Source organism: Maniola hyperantus, chromosome 3 (assembly GCF_902806685.2).
Source record: "Maniola hyperantus chromosome 3, iAphHyp1.2, whole genome shotgun sequence".
In the NCBI taxonomy this organism is placed as follows: domain Eukaryota; kingdom Metazoa; phylum Arthropoda; class Insecta; order Lepidoptera; family Nymphalidae; genus Maniola; species Maniola hyperantus.
Genome location: NC_048538.1, coordinates 9,598,669 through 9,622,798, shown reverse-complemented (window position 1 = coordinate 9,622,798; position 24,130 = coordinate 9,598,669). Strand labels below are relative to the sequence as shown.

The following is a 24,130-nucleotide window of genomic DNA, read 5'->3' as shown; positions in this document are numbered from 1 at the left end:
GCACCGCATGCAGCACCAGTATCCTCCTGGGCTAGTTTCTTTTTTTGAACATGATTAATATTAAGAACTGAGAATATTTATCGTGCAAATTTTTATCATAGCTGGCAATGCAATACTTGAATGGTACTTTAAAATCAACCCTACTGATAGATTTAATTTAATAATAATTTAATCTAGATTTTTTACTCCGTCTACGAGACAAAGGAACGTTTGCTTTCTCATTCACACTAAAAAGAGAGCACAGATAAAGTTACTAATGTAATAAACAGAGACACAGCTAACCTATTTTTTGTCCCTTATCGTGTAACCGATTTTTACAAGGAAGGAATACAACTTTAGTTGCAAAACAAACTTCGTGGCGTCATTGTATTTCTCAGTTACTAGTTATTTACTTGTTTTCACATAAAAAACGTTTAATACAAATACTGTTGCTCGGTTAATAGTTAATAAAAATATTGACTACTAAACAATGGTAATTTGTCGTGTGTGGTATTCATCGTTACGTCGTGCTACCGCTATCTCACACGCGGTTACACAGTACTTTAATCTAGCTGTTTTACTCAATCTACGATGGTATATTTTTATTTCGGCTAACATCAAAATGACGTCATTTCGATGTTAATGAGACATGCATGGTTCAAGCGCAATAGCAATTTGCGGGAATGATACCTGCCTATACTTCAAGGTACTCGAGGAAGGAGGATATATGGGTTGGTATAGTCAGTACAGTACAAAATGACTCCTCACGCGGCATTTTAACTCCGAGTCAACTGTCATGTCATTTCACCTGTGGTTACTACGAAGTAGTACTTAGAAAGGCCTTAAAGGACTGTTATTCAGGGCCGTAAAAAAAAAAAAAAAAGTACTTCGAAATTCTTTGAGGTAGGTATTCTAAAAGCCTTTGACACAGACCAATAACATGCCTTTGTTTTCCAACAGCGCCCCCTGTCAATGTCATTCAAGTGCGAAGAAGGAAGAGAGCCTTGTTGCCATACTTGTTGCACTATGGTTGCACTATACTTTTGACATGAAATTAGACACAAAAAGTTAAAATTGAGGAGTCAAATTTTACGCGTTATAAATCATTTTTTTTTAAACTGCTAATAAAACCTAGTGTGCGTTGAGATGAGATGGCGTTGAGCCATTCCGTTATTCCGTTTCACGCTAGTTATGTTCCTTGCGCTAGAATATAAAATGTAGAGGAAACACGAGAGGAAATTACACAATTTAAAAAAATTGTTATGTTGAATGCACGAATAATACACACGAGTTATTGAATGCATGCAAAACCTTTGCAAAACAAATTTTGTGGAAGTTGGTAATAAAATCGATTGTCGCTCTAATGTTGGCAGCAAGTTGATTTTTCAGCCAATAAAAACACCAATTTCAGGTCTCTCTTCTAAGAATATGGCCGACATTTTGATACCGCTGTCATGAAGATTTCCCAGTGACAAATTCTTAACTTTGTAGTTCTTCATGTACGGTTTTATGTTCCATTAGAGTTTTATTTTTTTAATTACGTAGACGGTGTTTAGTGTAAGCAACAGTTTTTACAACAATGGCAGCTGATCGCGAAATAGCTGCTGAAGACAGCATAAGAGTCGTATGCCGATTTCGACCACTCAATGATTCTGAAGAAAGAGCTGGTTCCAAATTCATTGTGAAATTCCCTTCAGGACCTGACGATAATTGCATTTCCATAGGGGTAAGTGTAAATGTATGAATATACCCGCGTTTTATTCTTCTATCATCGCCCCAATTTAGACCACGATGACTAATACATTACGACTGGTGTTCACCTGCTACGAAATGGCCTTTCTTTTCTATTCCGCTTGGTTGATTATGATTACGATCATGTACATTTTAAGAATCTTTGTGTATATTACTGAAATCGGGTATCCAATTTTCCATAGTCGAAAATCAATACAAATACTTTCTCGACCTTGACCTGAGAATTCCTGGGATAATTTTGTATATTTTTGTTTACTTTGAATTATTCATAAAATAATGCGCGTTTAAAACCTATTTCTATCTAACCTAGTTAAACCTACCTAACCTAAACCTAGTTCTATTTTAATAACAAAACACCTAGTTGTACCCTTTTCTATTTTTAGAAATGTTTTTAGTTGAAATTATAGGCATGAAAATAATTACAAATTTATTTGAAGCCTTAATTCTACATCAAAAACCTTGAAAATTAAATATCAAAGATAGACCCCACTGTATATACATGCAGATATTTTAGGATTACTTATGAGAATCTAATTTTGCTCTACAGCAGTGTTAAGATTTAAAATTGATCCTTTTGAAAATAAAGTTGTGTATTTATGAGTGCATTTTTTAGGGTAAAGTATATTTATTTGACAAAGTCTTCAAACCCAATGCAACCCAAGAAAAAGTTTATAATGAAGCAGCGAAAAGTATTGTATCAGATGTACTGGCTGGTTATAACGGAACTATATTTGCATATGGTCAAACTAGTTCAGGAAAAACACATACAATGGAAGGTGTCATAGGTGTGTATTTCAAAAATTTCTATATTATGAAAGTCTAGTTTAATAATTATATTTCTGTCAATAAATAAATGTTTTGATATATATTACTAGCTGATCTACCTAGGTAGGTTCACTGGGGTGAAATTTGATATATCTATACAGTTACTTCTGGATAAAGTAGCTTTCTAATGATGAAAATAATTATTATTTAAATTGATTCAGTAGTTTCAGAGTTTATCAATTTTCAACAAACAAACAAATCTTCCCTCATCTTTATAATATTATTTTAGACTAATTTTGTCATTTATCATTTAAGTAATACAATTTCGCACATTCGTACATATAAATATAATAAACAGTGTTATTTGATCAGATAAAATTACAGGGGATCCAGGAAAACAGGGTATTATCCCACGAATAGTCAACGATATATTCAACCACATATATGCAATGGAAGAGAACCTTGAATTTCACATTAAAGTGTCATATTTTGAAATCTATATGGACAAAATCCGGGATCTGTTAGATGGTAAAAATGCTTTGTACATTGTATCCCTATTTACGATTTTTTATTGCTTTACTCTAAACAGCTTCAATTATGTATAATAAAAGACACTGACATTAATCATGTTTAAGTAATTAATCAAGGTAATTTTAATGTTCAATTGTCATTAATTGGAAGTGTTTTTTTTTTTTTCCTATTTACATGGCGTACACCTGGCAGCTCTCAGATAGGAGGATTTTTCAGACTTATTCATGACTATCTTATTCAGGCGACTTCACTGGAACTACATAAAATATAAACCCCTATTTATACCCCCCTTAGAAGTTGAATTTTCAAAAATGTTTTCTTAACAGATGTCTACCACATAACACCTATCTGCATGCAAAATTTCAGCCCGATCTGTCCAGTAGTTTGAGCTGTGCATTGATAGATCAGTCAGTCAGTCAATATGCTTTTGCTTTCATATATTTAGATTGTCTTCTTCTTCTTCACTCTGGGCTGGTTTCCGCACTTAAACGTTTCCGTCTGTTGTGCGTGCATCAATTTAGATTGTCATCATACCGGTAGCTTATTCTCGCAAAATGTTCATAAATGGTAGCCTTATGACCTTGCCATTGCGCCATTGTGTTTGGTAGTTCCACTTTTAATATACATAGAGTGTCTTCAAGTCAAGAGTGAATAGGCAACTTCTAGACAAGCATGATCCAACGTAATAGCACAGAATATTTTTTTTTATAGTTTCAAAGGTGAACCTCAGTGTTCATGAAGACAAAAACAGAGTCCCATTTGTAAAAGGTGCAACTGAAAGATTTGTGTCAAGTCCAGAGGAAGTGTTTGAAGTTATAGAGGAAGGAAAATCAAATAGACATATTGCAGTAACAAGTATGTATTTTGCAATTGTAATTTTACTGAAAATTGTAATTGAGAATATTATATCTAGTAATAATTATGAATTTAAAATTTTATTTAGAATTTCAAGTTGTATTTAAAATTTTACTGAGAATTATGATGAAGTCAAAATTATAGCTATTTATTCAAAATAAGTACCATTGTACACTCTTTGATTCATGATTGTTAACTGTTGAATTTCTAGATTTGATGTAATAGTGATAACTATGCAAAATTAAAATTAAGACTAAAGCTGCAAGGCTTCTGAATACACTCTGGTCTAAGAAGTGCCACAACAAACTCGGCGGTATTCTTTATATTATTTCACAATATCACTTAAAACTTATTAGAACTATTCAAGCTGTTAAAGCAACTCATTCCCAAACTTTTTTATTGTTCAACTAATCCTTTACATTGTGATAGGGGTTTTTAATAACTACTTTTTTGTATATTGAAAACATTTTATCTAAATATTATATTTTTTCAGACATGAACGAACATTCATCTAGATCTCATTCAGTCTTCCTAATAAACGTTAAACAAGAAAACTTAGAAAATCAAAAAAAACTGTCTGGAAAATTGTATCTTGTGGACTTGGCTGGATCTGAAAAGGTGCAACTAGAGATGACACTTGAATGATTACATAATCAATTAAATCTGGCAAGCCTTTTCTATAAGATTTTAAATTATTTTTAGGTTTCTAAAACTGGTGCTGAAGGTACTGTGCTCGACGAAGCCAAAAATATTAACAAGTCACTATCTGCCTTGGGTAACGTAATCTCTGCGTTAGCAGATGGCAACAAGTCCCACATCCCTTACAGAGATTCCAAACTGACACGTATCCTTCAAGAATCACTCGGAGGAAACGCTAGGACGACTATCGTGATTTGTTGTTCGCCAGCCTCATTTAACGAGAGTGAAACGAAAAGTACACTTGACTTTGGTAAAAGGTAAAGTTTTAAATTTTTATTTAAATAGTTATTTTTTGAACAATTTGAATAACTTATGATATGACTTATGTGATATATCACAGGGCGAAAACAGTCAAGAATGTTGTATGTGTTAATGAAGAACTCACAGCAGAGGAATGGAAACGTCGTTACGAGAGGGAAAAAGAGAAGGTGGCTAGGTTAAAAGGAAAGGTAAGGTATCTTAAAACAAGACAACAAAAATCTCAATAATTATAATTTATTTATATATTTTTTTTCATATATAAAAAGGTTGAAAAACTTGAAGCAGAAGTTAATCGCTGGCGGTCTGGTGAGACAGTACGTCCGGAGGAACAAGTTAACCTGGTTGAGATTGAAGCTGTCACTCCAATTACATCATTTATTGAAGAGAAACCTCCAGTTGCGGTGAGTGTTAAAATATTCATAGTCCGCTAGATATTCTGCAATTTGCCATTGAATTTTTGCAAGCTGTCATTTCATGCATGGGCCATAGCATCATGTCTGTTACGGTTCTAAAATCATATTTTGTGTGAATAATCAAATTCTAGGTGACTACAACTTGCAACTCTAATTAATCTAGTTTTTTTGTCTTCCAATAATTTGTAACAACTGTGAATTTTATTTCCTCATACTTGCTTTTAATCACATAAAAAGTCTTAAATACTTTGGCAGTAAATGTGCGAAACATGTATGAATACAAAATATATTAGCGTTGTTTTTATTTTTAGTAGTTAAATTGTCTGTACTGCTCATGCCTGTCCATTTCAACACAGTGACCCCAAGTAGGAATTCTTATTTTTCCCTATTCTTACTGCAAAAATTGGAACCTAAGTGAGAAGTAGCATTTTCACAATGTTCACATAAGACTGCGGAAAAAGATCTCTACTCAGTATTCAATTTACTAAAGTTAACATTTTATGTGTACTAAAACCAATGTTGAGCTTAGTTTTAACTTGTGCTTATTCAATATGCTCTTTACCTTCCCGCCCATTCTCCACTACAATATTTGTTATCTTGTTTACTATATAGTGTTTCTGTTTAAAAAAAAGTCATCTTAATCACACATGAGTCAAGCACTAGTGGTGGCTAATGCCTATTACTGGACGAAACCATAATACGAGTTATGACTTACTAACGCTTTCAGAATAACGTCGTTAGTCATAATAATTATTATTATTTTATTTTAGGGTTCCATACCTCAAAAAGAAAAAAGGAACTTATAGGATCACTTTGTTGTCTGTCTGTCTGTCGTGTGTCTGTCTGTCTGTTTTTCTCTGTCTGACTGTCCGTCTATCTGTCTATCTGTCTGTCTTTCTGTCCGTCTATCTGTTGTGTCTGTCAAGAAAACCTATAAGGTACGTCCCGTTGTTCTAGAACCATAACATTTGGTAAGTAGGTCTTATAGCACAAGTAAAGGAAACAATCTGAATATCGTGAAATAAACAATTAAATGTGTTCATGAACAAATAATTAGTACTTACAACTTTCAAAGTAAGATTACTATACTAAGTGGGGTATCATATGAAAGGGCTTCATCTGTAGATCCGACCGCCGACTATTAGCGAGAACCGATTGAGCTAAAAATTAGAAACAAGTAGGCGAGCAAATAGAAGCGACTGGCGAGTAATCGTTCATCATACATTAATTATTAATCCACCCTGCGCAAACTGCGCGAGTGTTTGGGCCACCAACAGAGCGTCGTTGAGCGAGTATTTCTTTGATAGTATGTCGCACCGACAAACTAGTGCACAGAGATCTCGCCAGCGCGGGTGTGCATAGTCATCAATCGACTATTATTATATTTTATTGAGTCAGAACCATGAACCAAAGAAAACCAATAAGTTAACATGTACCCTATACTCATATCGGAACCTCTAGAAATTAGATTTTTCATGTAGGATATATGGATATATATCATGGATCTCTATAACATGGATCCCTTCTACGAAAGCATTTCTGTCGTTCTAATTCTATTGCCGCTATAACAACAAATAATAAAAATTTCAAAATAACATAAAAAGTGTTATTTGTTGTACAATGGTACGGAAATCTTTGCGTGCGAGGTAAAGAAAGGATGATTATAATTTTTTTTCCTTTGTAAAATCAGCCCATACCAGTGGCTGTATCGAGCGCAGTGGAAGACGCGGCCTTGCAGGCCAAGCTGGAAGCTCTCTACCAACAGCTGGACGACAAGGACGAGGAGATCAACCAGCATTCGCAGTTGGTGGAGAAGCTCAAGGAGCAAATGATGGAGCAAGAGGAACTCATCGCGTGTACGAGGTATGACCAATTTTGTAAGGAAAATTCAGGCTGCAAGATGTGCATTTTTGCATTTTCAGGGTTCCGTATCTCAAAAGGAAAAAAGGAACCCTTATAGGATCACTTTGTTGTCTGTCTGTCGTGTCTGTCAAGAAAACCTATAGGGTGCTTCCTGTTGACCTAGAATCATGAAATTTGTTAGGTAGGTAGGTCTTATAGCACAAGTAAAAGAAAAAACCGAAAACCGAAAATTTGTGGTATCACAAAAAAAATGTGTTCACGAAATTTTTTTTCCACTAAATCACAAATAGATGGCGCATACCGTCATTAACTTGTGCTGTTCTACATAAAAATGGTAGGTATATCTTGTAGGATGGTACGGAACCCTTCGTGTGTGAGTCCGACTCGCACTTGACCGGTTTTTCTACTGCGCGAATGACGCCATTTTTAAATGAGCACCAACCTCTGCTGATGTTATTAGCATTTGTTTGATCTATCCGATGCAACCTAGTCATTAGTCAAAAATGCGTTGCGTGTGCGTGCACCACTTACGGACTGCGGTTTAATAGAAATAGATTTTTTCAAATATACTTTTAAAGTGCTTTTCAACCAATAAGTGATTTTTTATTCAAAAAACCTTTTACGAGAGCTTTTGAATTGTCAAGCGAATTGAAGAAACCACTGATTCGGAATTTCTAGGCAGCTCTTGTACTTCCTGTTAGTATTGAGGAGCTACTCTTGATTGCGATCGCCTTTAACCATGTTAGACGTTTGATACCGCCTCTTTACCCAATTGCCCAACTACCCGACTATAGACACTGAAAGAGCAATAAATAGATATTACAATAGCATTGCATGTACAACGTATGCCCTTGCCTCGCTATAAATCAGTTTGATTCTAATACAATAATCCAATTTACGATTGTAGATATTATAAAGTATCTTTTATATGGGGATAGTATGTATGTATAAGATGTCCCTATAATATGTTTGTTTTTTTGAAGTTAGTTGGAAAGTTACAAAAACCTACATGTTAATCATTATCAGGACGGCAATCTGCACAGATTATTTTTTGTGGGATATCAAGGCTGTGGATATACATTATAATCTGACCCACGGTTGTTGAGTCGAATCTAATTATAGAACTTTCTGTGACCAGAAACATACTACGAAATTTGAGTACGCGACATGGTGTCAGCGTGTTATAGTATGGTTGTGGCCTTAATTGGTTCATCTATAAACGTTATCTGTGGCAATTAAACAAAGAACTTGAAAATTACATTATCATTTAAAACTATGAATCAATTCGGAATATTTCGACCGATCACGTAACCGAAATCGAAATATAGTTTGTGAGTGCATACTCGTATATATCCTCTATGCTTCTATGACTTACATGCTCTAAAAACAAACCGTCAAACAAAATTAATTCGAAATAATCACGTAACGTTTTTCGACAGTTACCCGTAATTGATTATTGAGACACTTCTTAATATTTCTTCATAAAATCTTTACAAATTATATAACGTCAATGCTAAATATCTGTAAAGGTTTGTGTTCTGAGGGCTAGCTGGTGGGTACACACATCTAATTAGTTGGAATCAGAACGGAATATGTAATGAGATTGAATGTAAAATCTTTGTATCATAATTATTGAACTTCAATTATCTCGTACAACTAAATTAAAATATGACCTAGAGACTAGAGTTTGTATATTATTCACAATACTTAATAGTACCACAGTTTTGCGCAGTACCTTACAGGTACGGAAAGCCCATCCCGGAAAGACGTTTAAATTATTAGCGACTATCTTTATGAAGTAACTAGATGATGCCCGCGACTTCGTCCGCGTGGATTTAGGTTTTTAAAAATCCTGTGGGAACTCTTTAATTTTCCGGGATAAAAAGTATCCTATGTCCTTCCCCGGGATGCAAGCTATCTCTGTACCAAATTTCGACAAAATCGGTTAAACGGTTGAGCCGTGAAAAACTAGCAGACAGACAGACACACTTTCGCATTTATAATATTAGTATGGAAGTATGGATAATTTACAATTCAAGCTCGCACAACATTGCAACCTAAAAAATCTCTATCGTGTTAACTCTCATCTCTCGCGCCCTATCTCTCCCTCTCCACCCTCTCCTCTCTCTCCCTCCCCCCTCTCCCACACTCTCGTCTCTCTCTCGAAGCTTGACCTTCTTGTTTTGACTAGAGAGGCTAGACGCTCAAACAAAGTACAATGTGCCATAGATACCAAATAGATGGACCAGTAATTTAATTGTGGTTCCTTTTCTTTTAAAGAAGGTCCACAATGGTTACAATGAATAAAAAAGAAAAACTTACTTTAAAAAAAAAAATATAACCTAACAAAATTTTAATTCTTTAGACGCGACTATGAAGCCTTGCAAGGCGACATGAATCGTATCCAGCAAGAGAACGAAGCCGCTAAGGAGGAAGTCAAAGAGGTCCTGCAAGCGCTGGAAGAGCTCGCCGTCAACTACGACCAGAAGTCGCAGGAAGTTGATAGCAAGAGCCGGGAATGCGACCAGCTTTCTGAGGAGTTGCAGACAAAGCAGGTAACATATTTTATTGAAGAAATAGAAATAGAAATCAATAAACTTTTACAAGTGCTTTTGGATTGTCAAAATAATCTGCGATGGTTCGCAATGCCTTTCCTACCGACAACCAGCAAGAAACTCAGCGGTTTTATAATGCGGAACAGGATAGCACTAGATTAGATAGACAAAGCTTCAGCTTTAAAAGTTGTGTAGAACAGAATTAGCCACATTGTAATTCATATTATAATCCATACTTCCACACTAATATTATAAATGCGAAAGTGTGTCTGTCTAGCTAGCTTTTCATGGCCTAACAGTTCAACCGATTTTGATGAAATTTGGTACAGAGTTATCTTACATCCCGGGGAAGGATATTTATGTAGTTTTTATCCCGGAAAATTAAAGAGTTCCCACGGGATTTTAAAAAACCTAAATCCACGCGGGCGAAGTCGCGGACATCATCTAGTTACGAATAATTATAATAATTACAGTCACAAAACTAAACACGATGTTATTTTTACCAAAGCCAAAAGGAAGGGTTATGATTTTAGCAGTTTATGTATGTATGTATGTTTGCATCTATGTGTTCCACCGTAGCGCTTAAACTATTGAGCCGATTTTGATGAATGAGGTGTCAATTGATTCGTTATTATTTCCCGGGTGACATAGACTACATTTTAAATGAACAAACTCAATATGACGGTTGTTGCACCCAAAAAAGTGGGGGGTCTTATTATATAAATATACTACGGCATTACAATATACCGAGCCTCAGAAAAACAATTTTACTATAATATTTCAGTGTTTATCAAGACGATCGTAGTCAGGTTTTAGTTTTCAACTTTATCTTGTGCAAAACAGAGCGCTTTGACGACCGCAACAGCTGAGCTGCAACAGCTTCGGGACCTATCCGCTCACCAGCGCAAACGTATCGCCGAACTGCTGACCAACCTGCTACGAGACCTGGCCGAGATCGGCGCGGCGGTGGGCGGCTCCGAACTGGACTTCAAGCTGAACGTGGACACTGTGGGCAAACTCGAGGAGGAGTTCACCGTTGCGCGCCTGCACATTAGCAAGATGAAGAGCGAGGTCAAGAACATCGTGCAGCGCTGCCACTCGCTGGAGTCCGCTAACATTGACGCCAACCAGAAGGTAAGTTGCTCACTATCCAATCCATCAGCCCGTATGCGTCTACTGCTTGACATAGGCTTTTTCGATAGTGCGCCACCAAACGGTTTTTACGATAATACTTAGTTAAAGTTATTTGCTAGCATTGAGGGCATTGATTTACATGGTATTTGAAGTAATTATGTGTGTTTTAATGATGTGCTTGATTAATAAAATCAGGTAGGGCTCAGGTAGTCACGTGACCCGAGATATATACGCCACGTGGCGCGAGCTACGGGCTGCTCCCGACTCCCTTTGATGTCATAAGAGAGAGAGGTAGAAGAGTTTATGCAATTTGTTTAACTTTAGTCCGCAGTGAGTGCGAGGTGAATTCCAGTTTAGTGTGTCGTAACAAGAGTTGGTTTTTATTTAAACGACTTTGCAGAGTGAGCCTTCGGTACCTGTAATATAGTGTTTAGTATTCTGTGATAAAATGTCCATTTATTATAATTATAACAGATAGAGGAGTACGAGCGGACGCTTGGCGAATGCCGACTTCTGATCTCGCAGCACGAGGCGCGCTGCGCCTCGTTGGCAGAGTCCATGCGTGAGGCGGAGAACAAGAAGCGCCAGCTCGAGGAGGCGGCCGACGCGCTGCGCGAGGAGTGTGCGCGTTTACAGGTAAATATTAAATACTTAATAAATTTTGCTCTGGGCATGCTGTACCACTTAAACAGTCTACTATAGTCCGCGACAGGTTGTGATGGCGTTTTTAGTTAAATCGATAATTTAAAATGGTTAGCAAACTTAAAAATAACAGCGTACATGGGTTTTATGAATTATGGAAGACCCTCTATCTAACAGTTCCTAAAAAATATTTTTTTTTTTTTTTTTTTTTTTTTTTTTTGACTTAGTGATCATCCCAACTTGTGCTATTGAATGTTATCTTTAAAGTATTCAATCACAACTCGTATTTAAAGTGTTTTGATGTGTCGGATTTGTTGATCGTTTTTAGCGCGAATTGTATAATTAATTTTCATTGATATAACATATTATAGATACAGTTCATAATAAATAACTAGTCATTGAGACAATCACAAAAGATAATTTTATCTATAGCGATAACACAATGACTTGGAGAAGCTAAGATCATTCTTCCGATTTTATAATATGCATTGGAAAATATAGCGGACATTTTTATTTTTATTATGTACGTACAATATGCGTTACTCATGACGATAGGGATAATTAAAGATCATGTTACAAAAAATCCTAAAAAGTAGATGCCATCACTACCAATATTAAAAATGCAAAAGTGTGTTTGTTTGTTCTACAATCAAGCCACATAGGAGAAACTGAATAACGTGATTTTTTCGTTGTATTGAATAACTGGAGAGTGAATAAGCTCTGTTTTAACTCTGTTTATAAAAGTTTTCCTATCCCATGGGATTTTAAAAAACCTAAATCCATGCAGACCCAGTCTTGAGCTAGTACTATACATATAAATCCTTTACTAGGAAGAAATGCTTTTTACATAGAATTCTTTTAATAAACATTTAAATATTATGACAACAAAACGCTTTGCGTGATTAAATAATATAAATCACCAATGGGAATTAATTAACACATTTCAAGAGTTTCACAAATGATAAATGAATGTCGTGTTAACTAAGAAATATTACACACTTTTAAATTCGTTAATAATTGATCTTACTTGGCTGAAATATTTATGTATTAAGTGTGTAATGATCATTTAATTGAATAATTAATCACAGAACTGAAATTGATTTAGAAGTTAAGTTTAGTTAAAAATTTGCCTATTTGCATTGTAAGTTGGAACATGATAGCGATTGCAAAAACACGCTTAATAATTCACTAGCTTATGCCCGTGACTTCATTCACTACACAAATTTTTAAACCGGTTGAATTTTCAAAATCATTCTTAGTCAGTCAGTCAGTCACCTCTTCCTTTTAAATAAAAGACTGTAGAAGATTAATTAAAAGTTTTAAGCCTTCTTTTCACATTGTAATAATATTACAGTGTAGCCTTTACATTTTATTGGCAGATTTCTTTGAAAATAATAACAGGAATCGTCGTAACTGGATCAAGACATTACAATTTAAAAAATGTGTTTAAATGGTTCTGTTTGGCAGCTCCATACATTTAAGTGGCGATATCTTCTTCGTAATTTTTTGTTTTCGATATGGCAATTTCCTTTCGTTTGACTCCGGTTGGAACGAATGTACCTAATATGGTAGATTTAACATGTAAATAACGTTAACATTTCTCTGTACGCAGGCAGCAGAGCGCGTGCAGTTGGCAGCGGCGGAGCAGCGCGCGGACACGCAGGTGCGAGCAGCGCTGGAGGCGCAGTTGGAGCAGCTGCGCTCGTCGCACGCCACGCAGTTGGCGGCACTGCGCGACGAGCTCGCGGCCATGCAGCGGCAGCACCAGGAGCTCAAGGAGTTAGTAACTTATGATGTATACAAACAAGGATGAGTCCACATTTTTTCCGTGGTAGTTTGGATTCAAGATATGTCATATGGTTTGAACTCCATTGGAGCGCGAGCATCACTGTGTCGTTATCGGTACGCAGTGATGGGCCGTGAAAAGCTAGCTGACAGACAGACAGGCGAAAACAATATTACTATGGATTACGAGGCTAATGATACAATTTATTGATGAATTGACAAAAATGACCTGAGCTTTCAGCCAACAAGATAGGATTTCAAAAGAAAAGAGCAGCTATTGAATGTCTTCTTACCGGCTCTTCTCAGTAGAAGCTGCTTTCCGAACCGGCGGTAAAGCCACAAATGTAGAATAAGCTAGTCTCTAGTAGGTATATAAATAAATTTTGATTTTATTTAGTATGTTTGTTTGTCCACAGCACGTACCAGGAGCTCACGCTGGCGCGGCAACAGCTGCAGGACGACTACGAGAAGCTGAAGCGCGAGGAGGCCGACAAGTCCGCCAAACTCAAGGAGCTCATGTTAGTGTCGCGCCCCGGCCTCGACAAGGCCGCCAAGGAAGCGGCCAACCAGCAAGTGCTGTTCAGGGATTACATTATATCCCCTAAAAGAGAGAAATTAGGATACAGATTCGCAACAGGCCTCGAAAAGGGCTCTAACGAGGAGAAGTCGCTCTCGGCAATCCCCAAGTCCCCCTCCCCCCGACACACCTGCAATATCCACCCCCTCCAGTTACATCTACTTATTTCGGTCACCATGATCCTCCTCACCCATCGCTATCCACAGATTGTCGTTTTGGTTTGAGCTTATCGGCCTGTTTTCTGTGATATCTTCGTGGATCTTCTGCCCGCGCTCATATTGTTTGACATTTATTTGTAGTGCTTTTCAAAATCAAGTTTTTAATGCGGTTTAGGCATTGCTAATCAAATGACATACATAAGTCAGGTAAAAATAACTGACCTTGTACCTGCGCACTGGGTGATTTCTCGATCTATGTGTTGGTAAGAAGAGAGCCATGTATAGACATATTTTCTCTACAGACTGTCTGACTAAGCTGAGATGTGTAGAGCGTACTTTGACTTTGCTCAGACTTTTTTAGACTTAAAATGAGACAGACCTATGTCTAAGACGTAAGCCTGCCTTGTTTTAACTGTGACTCAAGTCTGAACAATAAGTCAAAATACGCTCTATAGATCTCAGAGTTAGTGTCCTAAACAAAGTGGCAATAAGTATTTACTGAATACCAGATCATTATATCTTACTAGCTGATGCCCGCGACTTCGTCCATGTGGAATTAGTTTTTTAAAAATCCCGTGGGAACTCTTTGATTTTCCGGGATAAAAAGTAGCCTATGTCACTCTCCAGGTATTTATCTATACCCATCCGAAAAATCTCGTCAATCCGTTGCACCGTTGCGACGTGATTGAAGGACAAACCAACACACTTTCGCATTTATAATAAGGGTACTGATTAGCATAATCATAGTAATTTCTATACCAAATTAAAAACTAGACTGTGCGGGAGATCCATGATTTAGTTTCAATCCATTAACGCTTTTCGATTTTACTGCACCTGTCCAGTACGAACTAGTTATACGTGGCAATAATACAAATTAGTTTTAAAGATAATTCCTAATTGGCGGGTGCATGTAAAAATCTAATGACATACTAGTTAATTGTTTTTGGATTGATATTTTATAATTTTTTATGAGTTTTGATTGCTTCGCTTCGAAGTAATTCGGGGACTCTAGTCGATATTATACACAAAGCGATGAGTCATAATAATTATTATTATTATTAGGAAGTGTATAGACAGCTACGAATGGACGTTGGATTAAAAAAAATATTGACCACAAGTAAAGTTATTAGTTCTTAAAATGTGTTCCTTAATGCAAACTGGTAAGATTCATTATTTAATGAAAGTGTCTACTAGCCAGTGGTAATTTATCTAGTAAAAAGAAATATCCTGCCGTAAGTAATTTGTTTTTAACTGACTGGTATTTTAAATGGGCTACGCCAGAAAACTCGCTCCGTAGCCCCTTCATTCAGCTCAACTTCTCGCCCTTTGTTTCGCTACGGAGGCAGCCGCCACATCTCCCCTCTTCGCTTCACTGCCTCGTACGCTAGCTTCATTCAGGAACTTCTTCTCGAGGTTCTGGCTTTACCCTTTACAAAATTATTAGGGGTAGGACAGACAAGCCTGCATAGAGTCGTCGTCATTAGATTTCGTACTAAGCTACTTAGGCGGTACGGTACTCCATCTCCCGAAAATATTCTTGACATTTTCATTTCAAAAAATATATATAAAAAAAATTGGTCGGACATTTTTTACTATCCAACAACCGTGGCCGTTTAGACTTGACACTTCGTTATTATTAACTGAGATGCTTCTTCACGTAGTGAGACTAACCTCGAGCATGTTTATTGTTGTCTTGTCATATTAAAAGCATGATGTTATTTGAACTTAAAGAATATTATCTAGTCTAATTTATTTAGGTGTATTATCAATATATTAATTAGGCAAATATTTAGGTAAATGTAGTGTCGTTGTCTTACGATTGGGTACATGATCAAATGAACTACTTGCTTTCATTCCGTGAATTCTTTAATACGTAATTTTGATTCCTTTGAAATGGAAATAAATTTGAAATCAACGGGAACTCATTTCTTAAAAAGTAAATAATGACATCAAAACCGTTTCGCCATAATGATTTTAGTGTGATATAGAGTAACATTAATACTTTAACATTGGCGCCGATTCTGTTGTCTTTCTCTAAACTAAATTTAGAGCATCTGTGTCCTTTTCTTTTTAACATTGCTAAAAAAGGACAGAACATCAATCTTTTATTTAAAGACTTTAAATTTTAGTGCACGCTACAAATTTAAACAATAGGCTCGCAACTAGCAGCTATAGTCACGCGGTTTGACAGCTCTAAATTAAATTTCAAACTGTGTCTGTCTTTTTCATACTACCTTAGTAAGAAGAGGATGTGAATACTCTAAAATTTAGGTGCACTCAGAATCAGTACCATTATTGTACTTATATATTTTATGATTTTTAAATAACACAAGTTGTGATAAGTATGGCCATGTACTCTAATGTTGTTGTAATATCAGTACCTGTTCCTAGGAATATATTTCTTAATTAAATAGTAGTAAAGTCAATAATATAGGTAGCTATTATGGGCATCACTCACTGCCTTATTAAGTTACAAACGACTACTTAACATTTATTTTTTATATTCGAATGTGATGACAAATTTTAATACGCTCAAGTAGTTCGTTGCGTGGAAACTTGAAGTCATAATCACAGTCGTTAATTTTAAACTAGAGCACAAAATTTAAAAATCAAAGAAAAATAGTTTAAAATAAAATCTCTAAAAAAAAGAATGTAATGTAGCAAATTGTAAATAGATTTATTTGTTTGTATAGAGAGTTGCCGCGGACATATTTTTCTTAAATATTTTTATATAATGTGTCGACCATGAGTTGTTAACTCGCTTACATTCGACGTGTTTAACCAACCTCCATAAATTAGAGTTGATTTTATTTAGCAAAATCTAAATCTCGTATATTATAAAAATTAATGAGCAAATTGACTAACCATAAAATCATGAAAGCCTAGTAAAAAGCTCAGTGATAATGGGAACCAATGCATTTATAAACGGAACACTTCTATGCGACAGCATTCCAATGTTGGCATTTATTTTTCGACAAATATCACTAAATTATAAGAATTCATTCATAAAAGTAGCGCATGGTCATCCTTTTTTTTCATTTCCGGGACATACATCACGCTATTATTTTTTCATTGCATTTATTATTAGTTCCTAGTGTCCATGTCACTTCCTTAGTCTGTACACTCTTAAAGCCGAAGAGTGATTGTCACCTCAACCCAATGTTGGGAAATCGTGCAAATGGATTTCTTTCAAGTATTATATTTAAATATTCATAAGAATAAATCTATTTGGCACAAATTTTGGACTACCTGGTGTCATGGGTGTTAACCTAGAAACTTTCGTATTTTTTCTTCTGTTTCTAGTTTAAACCAACCCGTGGCAGGAAGACCAAATGGTTATTTATGTTGTGATACAATAATGTTTACAATTAATTATTATTTATTCGTTGTAAGTACAAGTAAATGTAGTGCAAGGTCTTGTAATGGCTTGCTTTTTCTTTTTCTTTTTTTGAGTTGTCACTTTATTCCGCACGTATCCCATTCATATTCATTCTGCCGGGGGTTGGCATTCTTTATAAATATGGCCTTCGAAAGCGACGTAATATGGATGGGAGTGTGCCGGAAGATATAGGTCACAAGCATTTTCAGGTAATTCCTAATACATACCGATTGGCCATTTATGTGTAATTTAAATACTTGTCTAGTAGCCTCTATAAAGTCAATATTCATCCTTACTTTTCGCTTTTTATGATTATTTGAAACTCGTTCAGATTTCGACTGGTTGTACTACAGGTCGACCTAGTCCGTCTATATATGAGCTAATTCTTATTACCTTTCCATGTTTAATTAAAAGGTGGATCCACACTTGCGCACGCGCACATACCGTGCATCTCTGTCTACGCACGTGGCGGGAACGCTCATATTCTTAAAAACTCACGAACATAATATGACCGTGACTTTTACAACATTCATGCCAACCGCTCACAAACCACTCGTGAACATGTTCACATTATGTCCTTATAATGTGCGTTGTGTGCAGGTGTGGATTTGCCCATTGCTCTTACGTTTGCGAAAATTATTTTGCTTCGATAATTTAAATTCCGTTTCATTTTCATGCAGCCAAAGTGTGGAGAGACGCGAGCAAGCCCGCGCTGACCTCAAAGGGCTGGAAGACACCGTGGCTAAAGAGTTGCAGACACTGCACAATCTGCGGAAGTTGTTCGTACAAGACCTGCAGGTTAGTTTGATACTTGACTAACATTCATCAACTCATTTTATTTTAGCATGAAATAATTCACTGTTCAGTTCACATTATTTACTTGTGCCATGAAGTAACCTAACATCCGCATAAAAGTGTTTTGTTCTGAATATCTCACTTTTTTATGTTATTGGTCAAAACTACATACGAAACAAGATGTATAAATCAAATTGTTAATTAAACATTTGATTGTAACTTAAGGCTTTCATGGGTCGATAACTCTGTGGCTACACGGCTTTCGAGAACTCACTGCTCGGCTGCTGGGAACAAATGCAATTCATTAGGAAATATCTCCCGCTCTCATCCTATGTTCTCTGTTAAAATACGGAAATCTTACAATCCGTGCTAGCTTCATATGGAACGTGTCTTAGAAACTTTCCACTTTTCGAATGCGTTTCCTATCGGCCAATGAAAATGGGCCTTTAGGTCTAAAGTGCAAGGAATACCGCTGTATTGAAATTATGGTGACATTGCAATACGTCACCATAATTTCCATGTAGCGGGTTGTATGAAGATTCCAACTTTATTTACACTAAGCTTAACTTGATTGTATCATAGGCGAGGATAAAGAAATCTACAAATTCGGAGGAAGGCGCCGAAGAGGAGGGCGGGTCCCTCGCGCAAAAGCAGAAGATCTCGTTCCTGGAGAACAACCTGGAGCAGCTGACGAAGGTGCACAAGCAGCTGGTGCGCGACAACGCCGACCTGCGCTGCGAGCTACCCAAGCTCGAGAAGCGCCTGCGCGCCACCATGGAGCGCGTCAAGGCGCTCGAGACTGCGCTCAAGGTACGCCAACGAACAACGAATGTACACTGAGGAAATACAGACCTTATTGCTAGACGTTAAGATTTTAAATACAAGAACAACAGAGACTCGTGCTATCTCGCTCATAATTCGCGCGTACAAGACAAGGCGCGTGGGCAACAACGAATAGCAGACGGATAGGCGCCATTATTGGCTGATATATTTTTACGCCATTCAAAAATAAGATTTCTGCGCAAGTACATCGGCGTAACTTAATAAAGTGGTAGTACAGTTGAGACCTACAAAACGTCACATAGGTATGAGTATATCACTATAACATTTCATTATTTGGATTAAAAAAAACTGATACGAATGTTCAAACAAAATATTTCGCAAAGTTCATAGATGCAAATACGTTTTTGGTAGACAATGGACATACTTTTTCATGTTTGAGGTGTATGATGGTTCATGGGGGACAAAATGTCAATGGTTTCCAAGTTTTTTTTACTGAATTTGTTTTTTAGTTCTTACACCTACTTAAATATTTATAAAAAATTCAATGGAGCTTAATACTTTGACAAGATCAATAGCGAGCTAGCTACACCATCCCATCAACCAACAACTGTGTAACTATGAGTTAATTTATGTTCACAGGAAGCTAAGGAGGGAGCGATGCGCGATCGCAAGAGGTACCAGTTCGAGGTCGACAGAATCAAGGAGGCGGTGCGCGCGAAGAATCTTGCCCGAAGAGGCGTGCAGGCACAAATTGGTAATATTATTTTACATTAATTTAATATTCAAGTCATTCTGATTTTACTTTTGATATTTTGAAATCTCTGCCTCTCTGTGCTGTGTTCCTCATTGCTGAGGGTCTTAACTCTTTTCCATCAATCACATAATACTCGGAGTTTTCTTGGGATAATAATGTAGCGGGTCCTCAGATCCTTCCACATACAACTCGACTAAGAGAACAAGACTTTGAAACTTTACTGTGTTAGATGTCAGTGTTAACTGGAAGCTTAACATGCTCCCCGAGGCACAGAGGACAATTAAAAGCTTTTGCTTCACCGTTAAATTGAGTGATATTGCTTGAAACTCACACAATTTCGAAAAGTTAGAGATACATTATGCTTGGAACCCCGGCTGCTCTCCCACATACGAAGTTGACGCTATCACCGCTTTATTTTTCATTATTTACTAGAAATACTTGTAAATGTGGCTAGGCAACATCCCTATCACCACAATGTAACGATGTACGATATAACGAAATTACTGTTTTCAGCAAAACCGATCCGCGCGGGCGGCGGGCACCTAGTGGGCGCGGGCGGCGCGGGCGTGGTGCGGCCCGCGCCTGCGCAGGACATCAAGCGGAAATCCATCATCGTCGGCGCACGCGGTATGTGACATTGCTCTACTAATTGCTTGCGATGTCTTTTCGACAGCTGAAGTTTGCTCTCTGTTTGGTCTCTCCGATAGTATTAGGTTTGAAATCCAGGGGTGGGTGGGTTGTCATATGTGATGGGTGGGGTGTCAATCGTCATATGTGATGGGTGGGGTGTCAATCGTCATATGCAATGGATGGGGTGTAATATCCGATGAGTGGGATGTCATATCCAATGGATGCGGTTTCATATACAATGGGTGGCGTGTCATATCCGATGGGTGGGGTGTCATATCTTATGGATGGGGTGTTATATCTAATAGATGGGTGTCATAACCATCGATGGGGTGTTTCATCTAATAGGTGGGTATCATATCCGATAGGTGGGGTGTTAAATCGGATGGGAGGGTGTCATATTCGATCGGTGGGGTGTGTGTGTTTGTATCGGTGGTTGAGGTGATACCTAGGTTGGTAGGCGGCATTGATGCAAGACATAGGAGCCCGCGGGGCAAGGGACACCGATCCGCTACTAATTGGCATTCCACCTGTGGCGTTCATCTGGTACAAGCACTAGATGTCGCTACACTAGTTCCCAATCTCTCTAACAGTGTTTTCTCTATGATGCACCAAACAATATGTACATGTGTTTTTTGAATTACACCTATTTATACATTAATATTTTTTCAGATGAGAGTTGAAGAGATAGCCGTTACGTCATAGAGAATCTAAATGAAACTTCATAGATGTACCTAGAATAAGGCGGCAAAAATCATTCTCGGAAAATATATCCATAATATAATTCTACTTCTGTGTTTATCAAAAGCCTAATATAAGCTACAACAGAATAATAAAAAGTATCGTAGTTCTCTAGGCTTAACGTTTCGAGCTGTCTAATCTTAGCGTCATTAAGTGCACACGTATTTAAAGATTATAGCTTCTAGCATTCGTCAGTCTGTGTCTATACTGATTCGCTAAATAAAAGAAAAACGCTGAAAAAATGACGTAATATGATAATGTATAGGCACAGTTTTAAAGTTATGTACAGGTTAGGCAATTATGAAAAGTATTATTTGGTCTGTTCTTCGACCAGAAGCTGAATCTTTGGTGTCGCTTACCATATTAGATCAAATGAAATTAAATATTTTTATGAAATGACAAGTATTAAATTTAGTTTAAAGTGCTTTCTTGCATTTTGCGTTTAGATGGATATTCTGATAGTTGTGTCTAACGGGAAGAAATGGCGTGACGTTAGGAGTGAGATACATGAAGTTGTCAGTACAAAAATCACCGAGCCAGTTACCAAAACATATTTTGCGAAGAGACCGAGAGAGCCGCCATTTCTTCTCCGTCGGGTATCAGACCTTTATTAGATACTATTCATCAATATGTTAAGAATCGCTGTGAGTTATTTGCAAACTTGCATATGCTGCCGCACAAATTAAGAAAAAAATAAAAAATGAAATAAAAATATCACTTTAACCCCCATGGTTGCATTGCAAGTGTGGTGGCAAATGCATACCAGAGTGCATCTTCAATGTGTAGTAGTGTAAGCTTCTTTTAATATATATTTTTATATATTGTGATAAGAGTTGTTATGCCGACATGCGAGCATTTAATAAGTTAACGAAACAATAACTTTGATGTGAAGTAAGGTGTCATGTATGTTTAGCCGGCCTAGCACCACAGTTTGATAGCTACAAGTGATGATTGCAACCAGTTCAGATTGGCTGACAGACTGCGCCTAATTCTGTTGTACACAATCTCTAATCTTAACTAAAATTACAGGTCTAAATATATTACTATCTCTTTCATAATGCCCCTCGCAGAAAAGGATAACCGTGTTTTTAGACTTGTTATTTTAGTTTAGAGATTGAGTAAATAGAAGCCACATCAGTGGCTAAAATACAAAGTTGTATAGAAGCAGGCCCGATACCGGTTTTGGTTAATTGGAAAATAAGTTGTAGCAAGACTACCATAAATTCAGCCAATCACAACAGTTGCGACTATCGCAATGTGGCAATCACAACTTTTGTGCTAGACTCAAAAATGTTTAAGAATTTCTTGGAATGTGTTCAAATATATATTATTAGTATCTTCTGTAACCTGGGTCAGCATTGGTCTTCCGAGCGTGTGTGCCTGGGCGACTTGCTGCAAGTAGCAAGTTCACAGCTTCTAGGCACTGAAAGCGCCAGATGGATTCGCGAAATTTTAGTGGGTGATTTTTCTATTCGGAGTAGAATATGAAAATCTCTTTCAACTAAAAAAAATATTACTCTGGTTAATATAATAACATCTACCAATGCAAAAATTTACTATTTTTTTATAAATATAATAAAGTTTTATGATTTCAATCTACTCAGCGTTGATACATTAATCGTAGATTCATTCGTATCCGGTTATTTTGTTCGTACTTCGTTAGTAATGCTCTATATACACCTTAGCTTTTGAGCTGTGCTGTGATGTTTTATTTAGTGACCGAATTGCGCTTGCACAGTGGTAATTATAGTCACGTATTTATTAAATAAAGATTTATGTGAAGCTTTTGTCTAGTAGTACACGTCCATTGCATACGCACTGTTCAATTTTACCGAATATTGACGAGATCCCTTGTGCTTATGAATTTTTATAATTTATACAATAAGTCTAATCCAGATGCGCTCGATTTGGTTAAAGTTCTCTATTTACTTTTAAGATGCATTAGCTTCTTAGTAGATCTGTAACTTATGTAAGTACTTATGGAATATTCACGTCAGACCGCAGTCCGGTGCGGGCGCGTCCACACGCGTCCTCTGAGGAGTTACGGAACTCGCGAGCGCGTGCTTCAGGAAACCAAAGATAAATCACAACGTTCACCTTTATTGATCGAGAGATTATGGTTATTGCCAACTGAAATTGTTATTATAAGCCCCGAATTACTCAACGGTTCCAAAGCTCCTTGATGTGTTGCAATACGTTTATATCATATAGGTGTAAAGTGTAGTAAATTATTTCATACTTAATTTAGATACTCGATTTTAATATTTTTATTTATTGTGTTACTAAATTATCAACTTTTTTGTTCACTTTTGAAGTGGTATTACGCTTTTTCTCTGTTTACATATTTTTATATCACGATCAAATATACCTACATATTTTTCATTCGAAATTGGGAGTCGTCTACAAAAATGCATTCCACGTGGAAGGCAGTTTTTTTTGTATTTTGTATGAGTTACTTCCTCGTTACATTGTGTAGATACAATGAGGCTATCCTCGGTTTCACTCGCCTGTTGCATAGATAGCTCAAAGTGGAGGTGGGACGCTCTCGGGCGAACCCGACCGACAGGCTTGCCTTTGCACCAAGTGATTTAGTTTGTATCGACATCTTTTGTATGATGTATTTAATATATGGAAAATTCTCAAAACGAGTGTTTTCTTGATTTTTATTTATTATAAAAATAAAATTATGAATTTAATTTGCTACAGCGTCTTTTAATATTTTGTCCTCTGCTTTATAATCCTTAGCCTTTAAAATAATTCAACATCCTCGCAAAATACGTGCCTATGACCCCGGCCAGTGGCGCAGCGCCCATGTAAAATATCATAACCGGTAACCTATTACGCATCGCGCACTTAGATGCGAAGACCTGGTTCCAATAGTGGATATGGTTCATGGACGCTGCGGCCACTGGCCGTGGTTGTGCGCGGTTACTTAGGATTAAGTCATTTTCACTAAAAACAACCGAACCGATTTTAAGGCATTTAGTATGTCTAGAACGTCTAGAAGTAATATCTGTCTCTAGGTAGGAAAGCAGTCAGTGAGGCGGTAATTTAATATACTTCTAAAGATAAAGGAATTTGG

General features: G+C 36.8%; 1 protein-coding gene across 2 annotated transcripts; it reads left to right on the top strand.

Annotated features, from left to right (window-relative positions):
• The first annotated feature begins 1,364 nt into the window (after positions 1 to 1,364).
• Khc (kinesin heavy chain) lies at positions 1,365 to 23,749 on the top strand. 2 transcript variants are annotated; one of them, XM_034984328.2, is made up of 19 exons: positions 1,365 to 1,705; positions 2,345 to 2,516; positions 2,869 to 3,024; positions 3,739 to 3,882; positions 4,376 to 4,500; positions 4,585 to 4,838; positions 4,922 to 5,030; positions 5,109 to 5,243; positions 6,946 to 7,118; positions 9,484 to 9,673; positions 10,517 to 10,807; positions 11,282 to 11,443; positions 13,062 to 13,228; positions 13,651 to 13,752; positions 18,029 to 18,146; positions 18,726 to 18,953; positions 19,566 to 19,680; positions 20,194 to 20,307; positions 20,980 to 23,749. In XM_034984328.2, the coding sequence occupies exons 1-19, from the start codon at positions 1,559 to 1,561 to the stop codon at positions 20,988 to 20,990; spliced, it is 2,913 nt and encodes a 970-aa protein (XP_034840219.1). In that variant the 5' UTR covers positions 1,365 to 1,558; the 3' UTR covers positions 20,991 to 23,749. The 2 variants fall into 2 exon arrangements, with proteins under 2 accessions (XP_034840219.1, XP_034840220.1); XM_034984329.2 differs by having other exon boundaries at positions 1,366 to 1,705; positions 2,881 to 3,024.
• Positions 23,750 to 24,130: the final 381 nt, after the last annotated feature.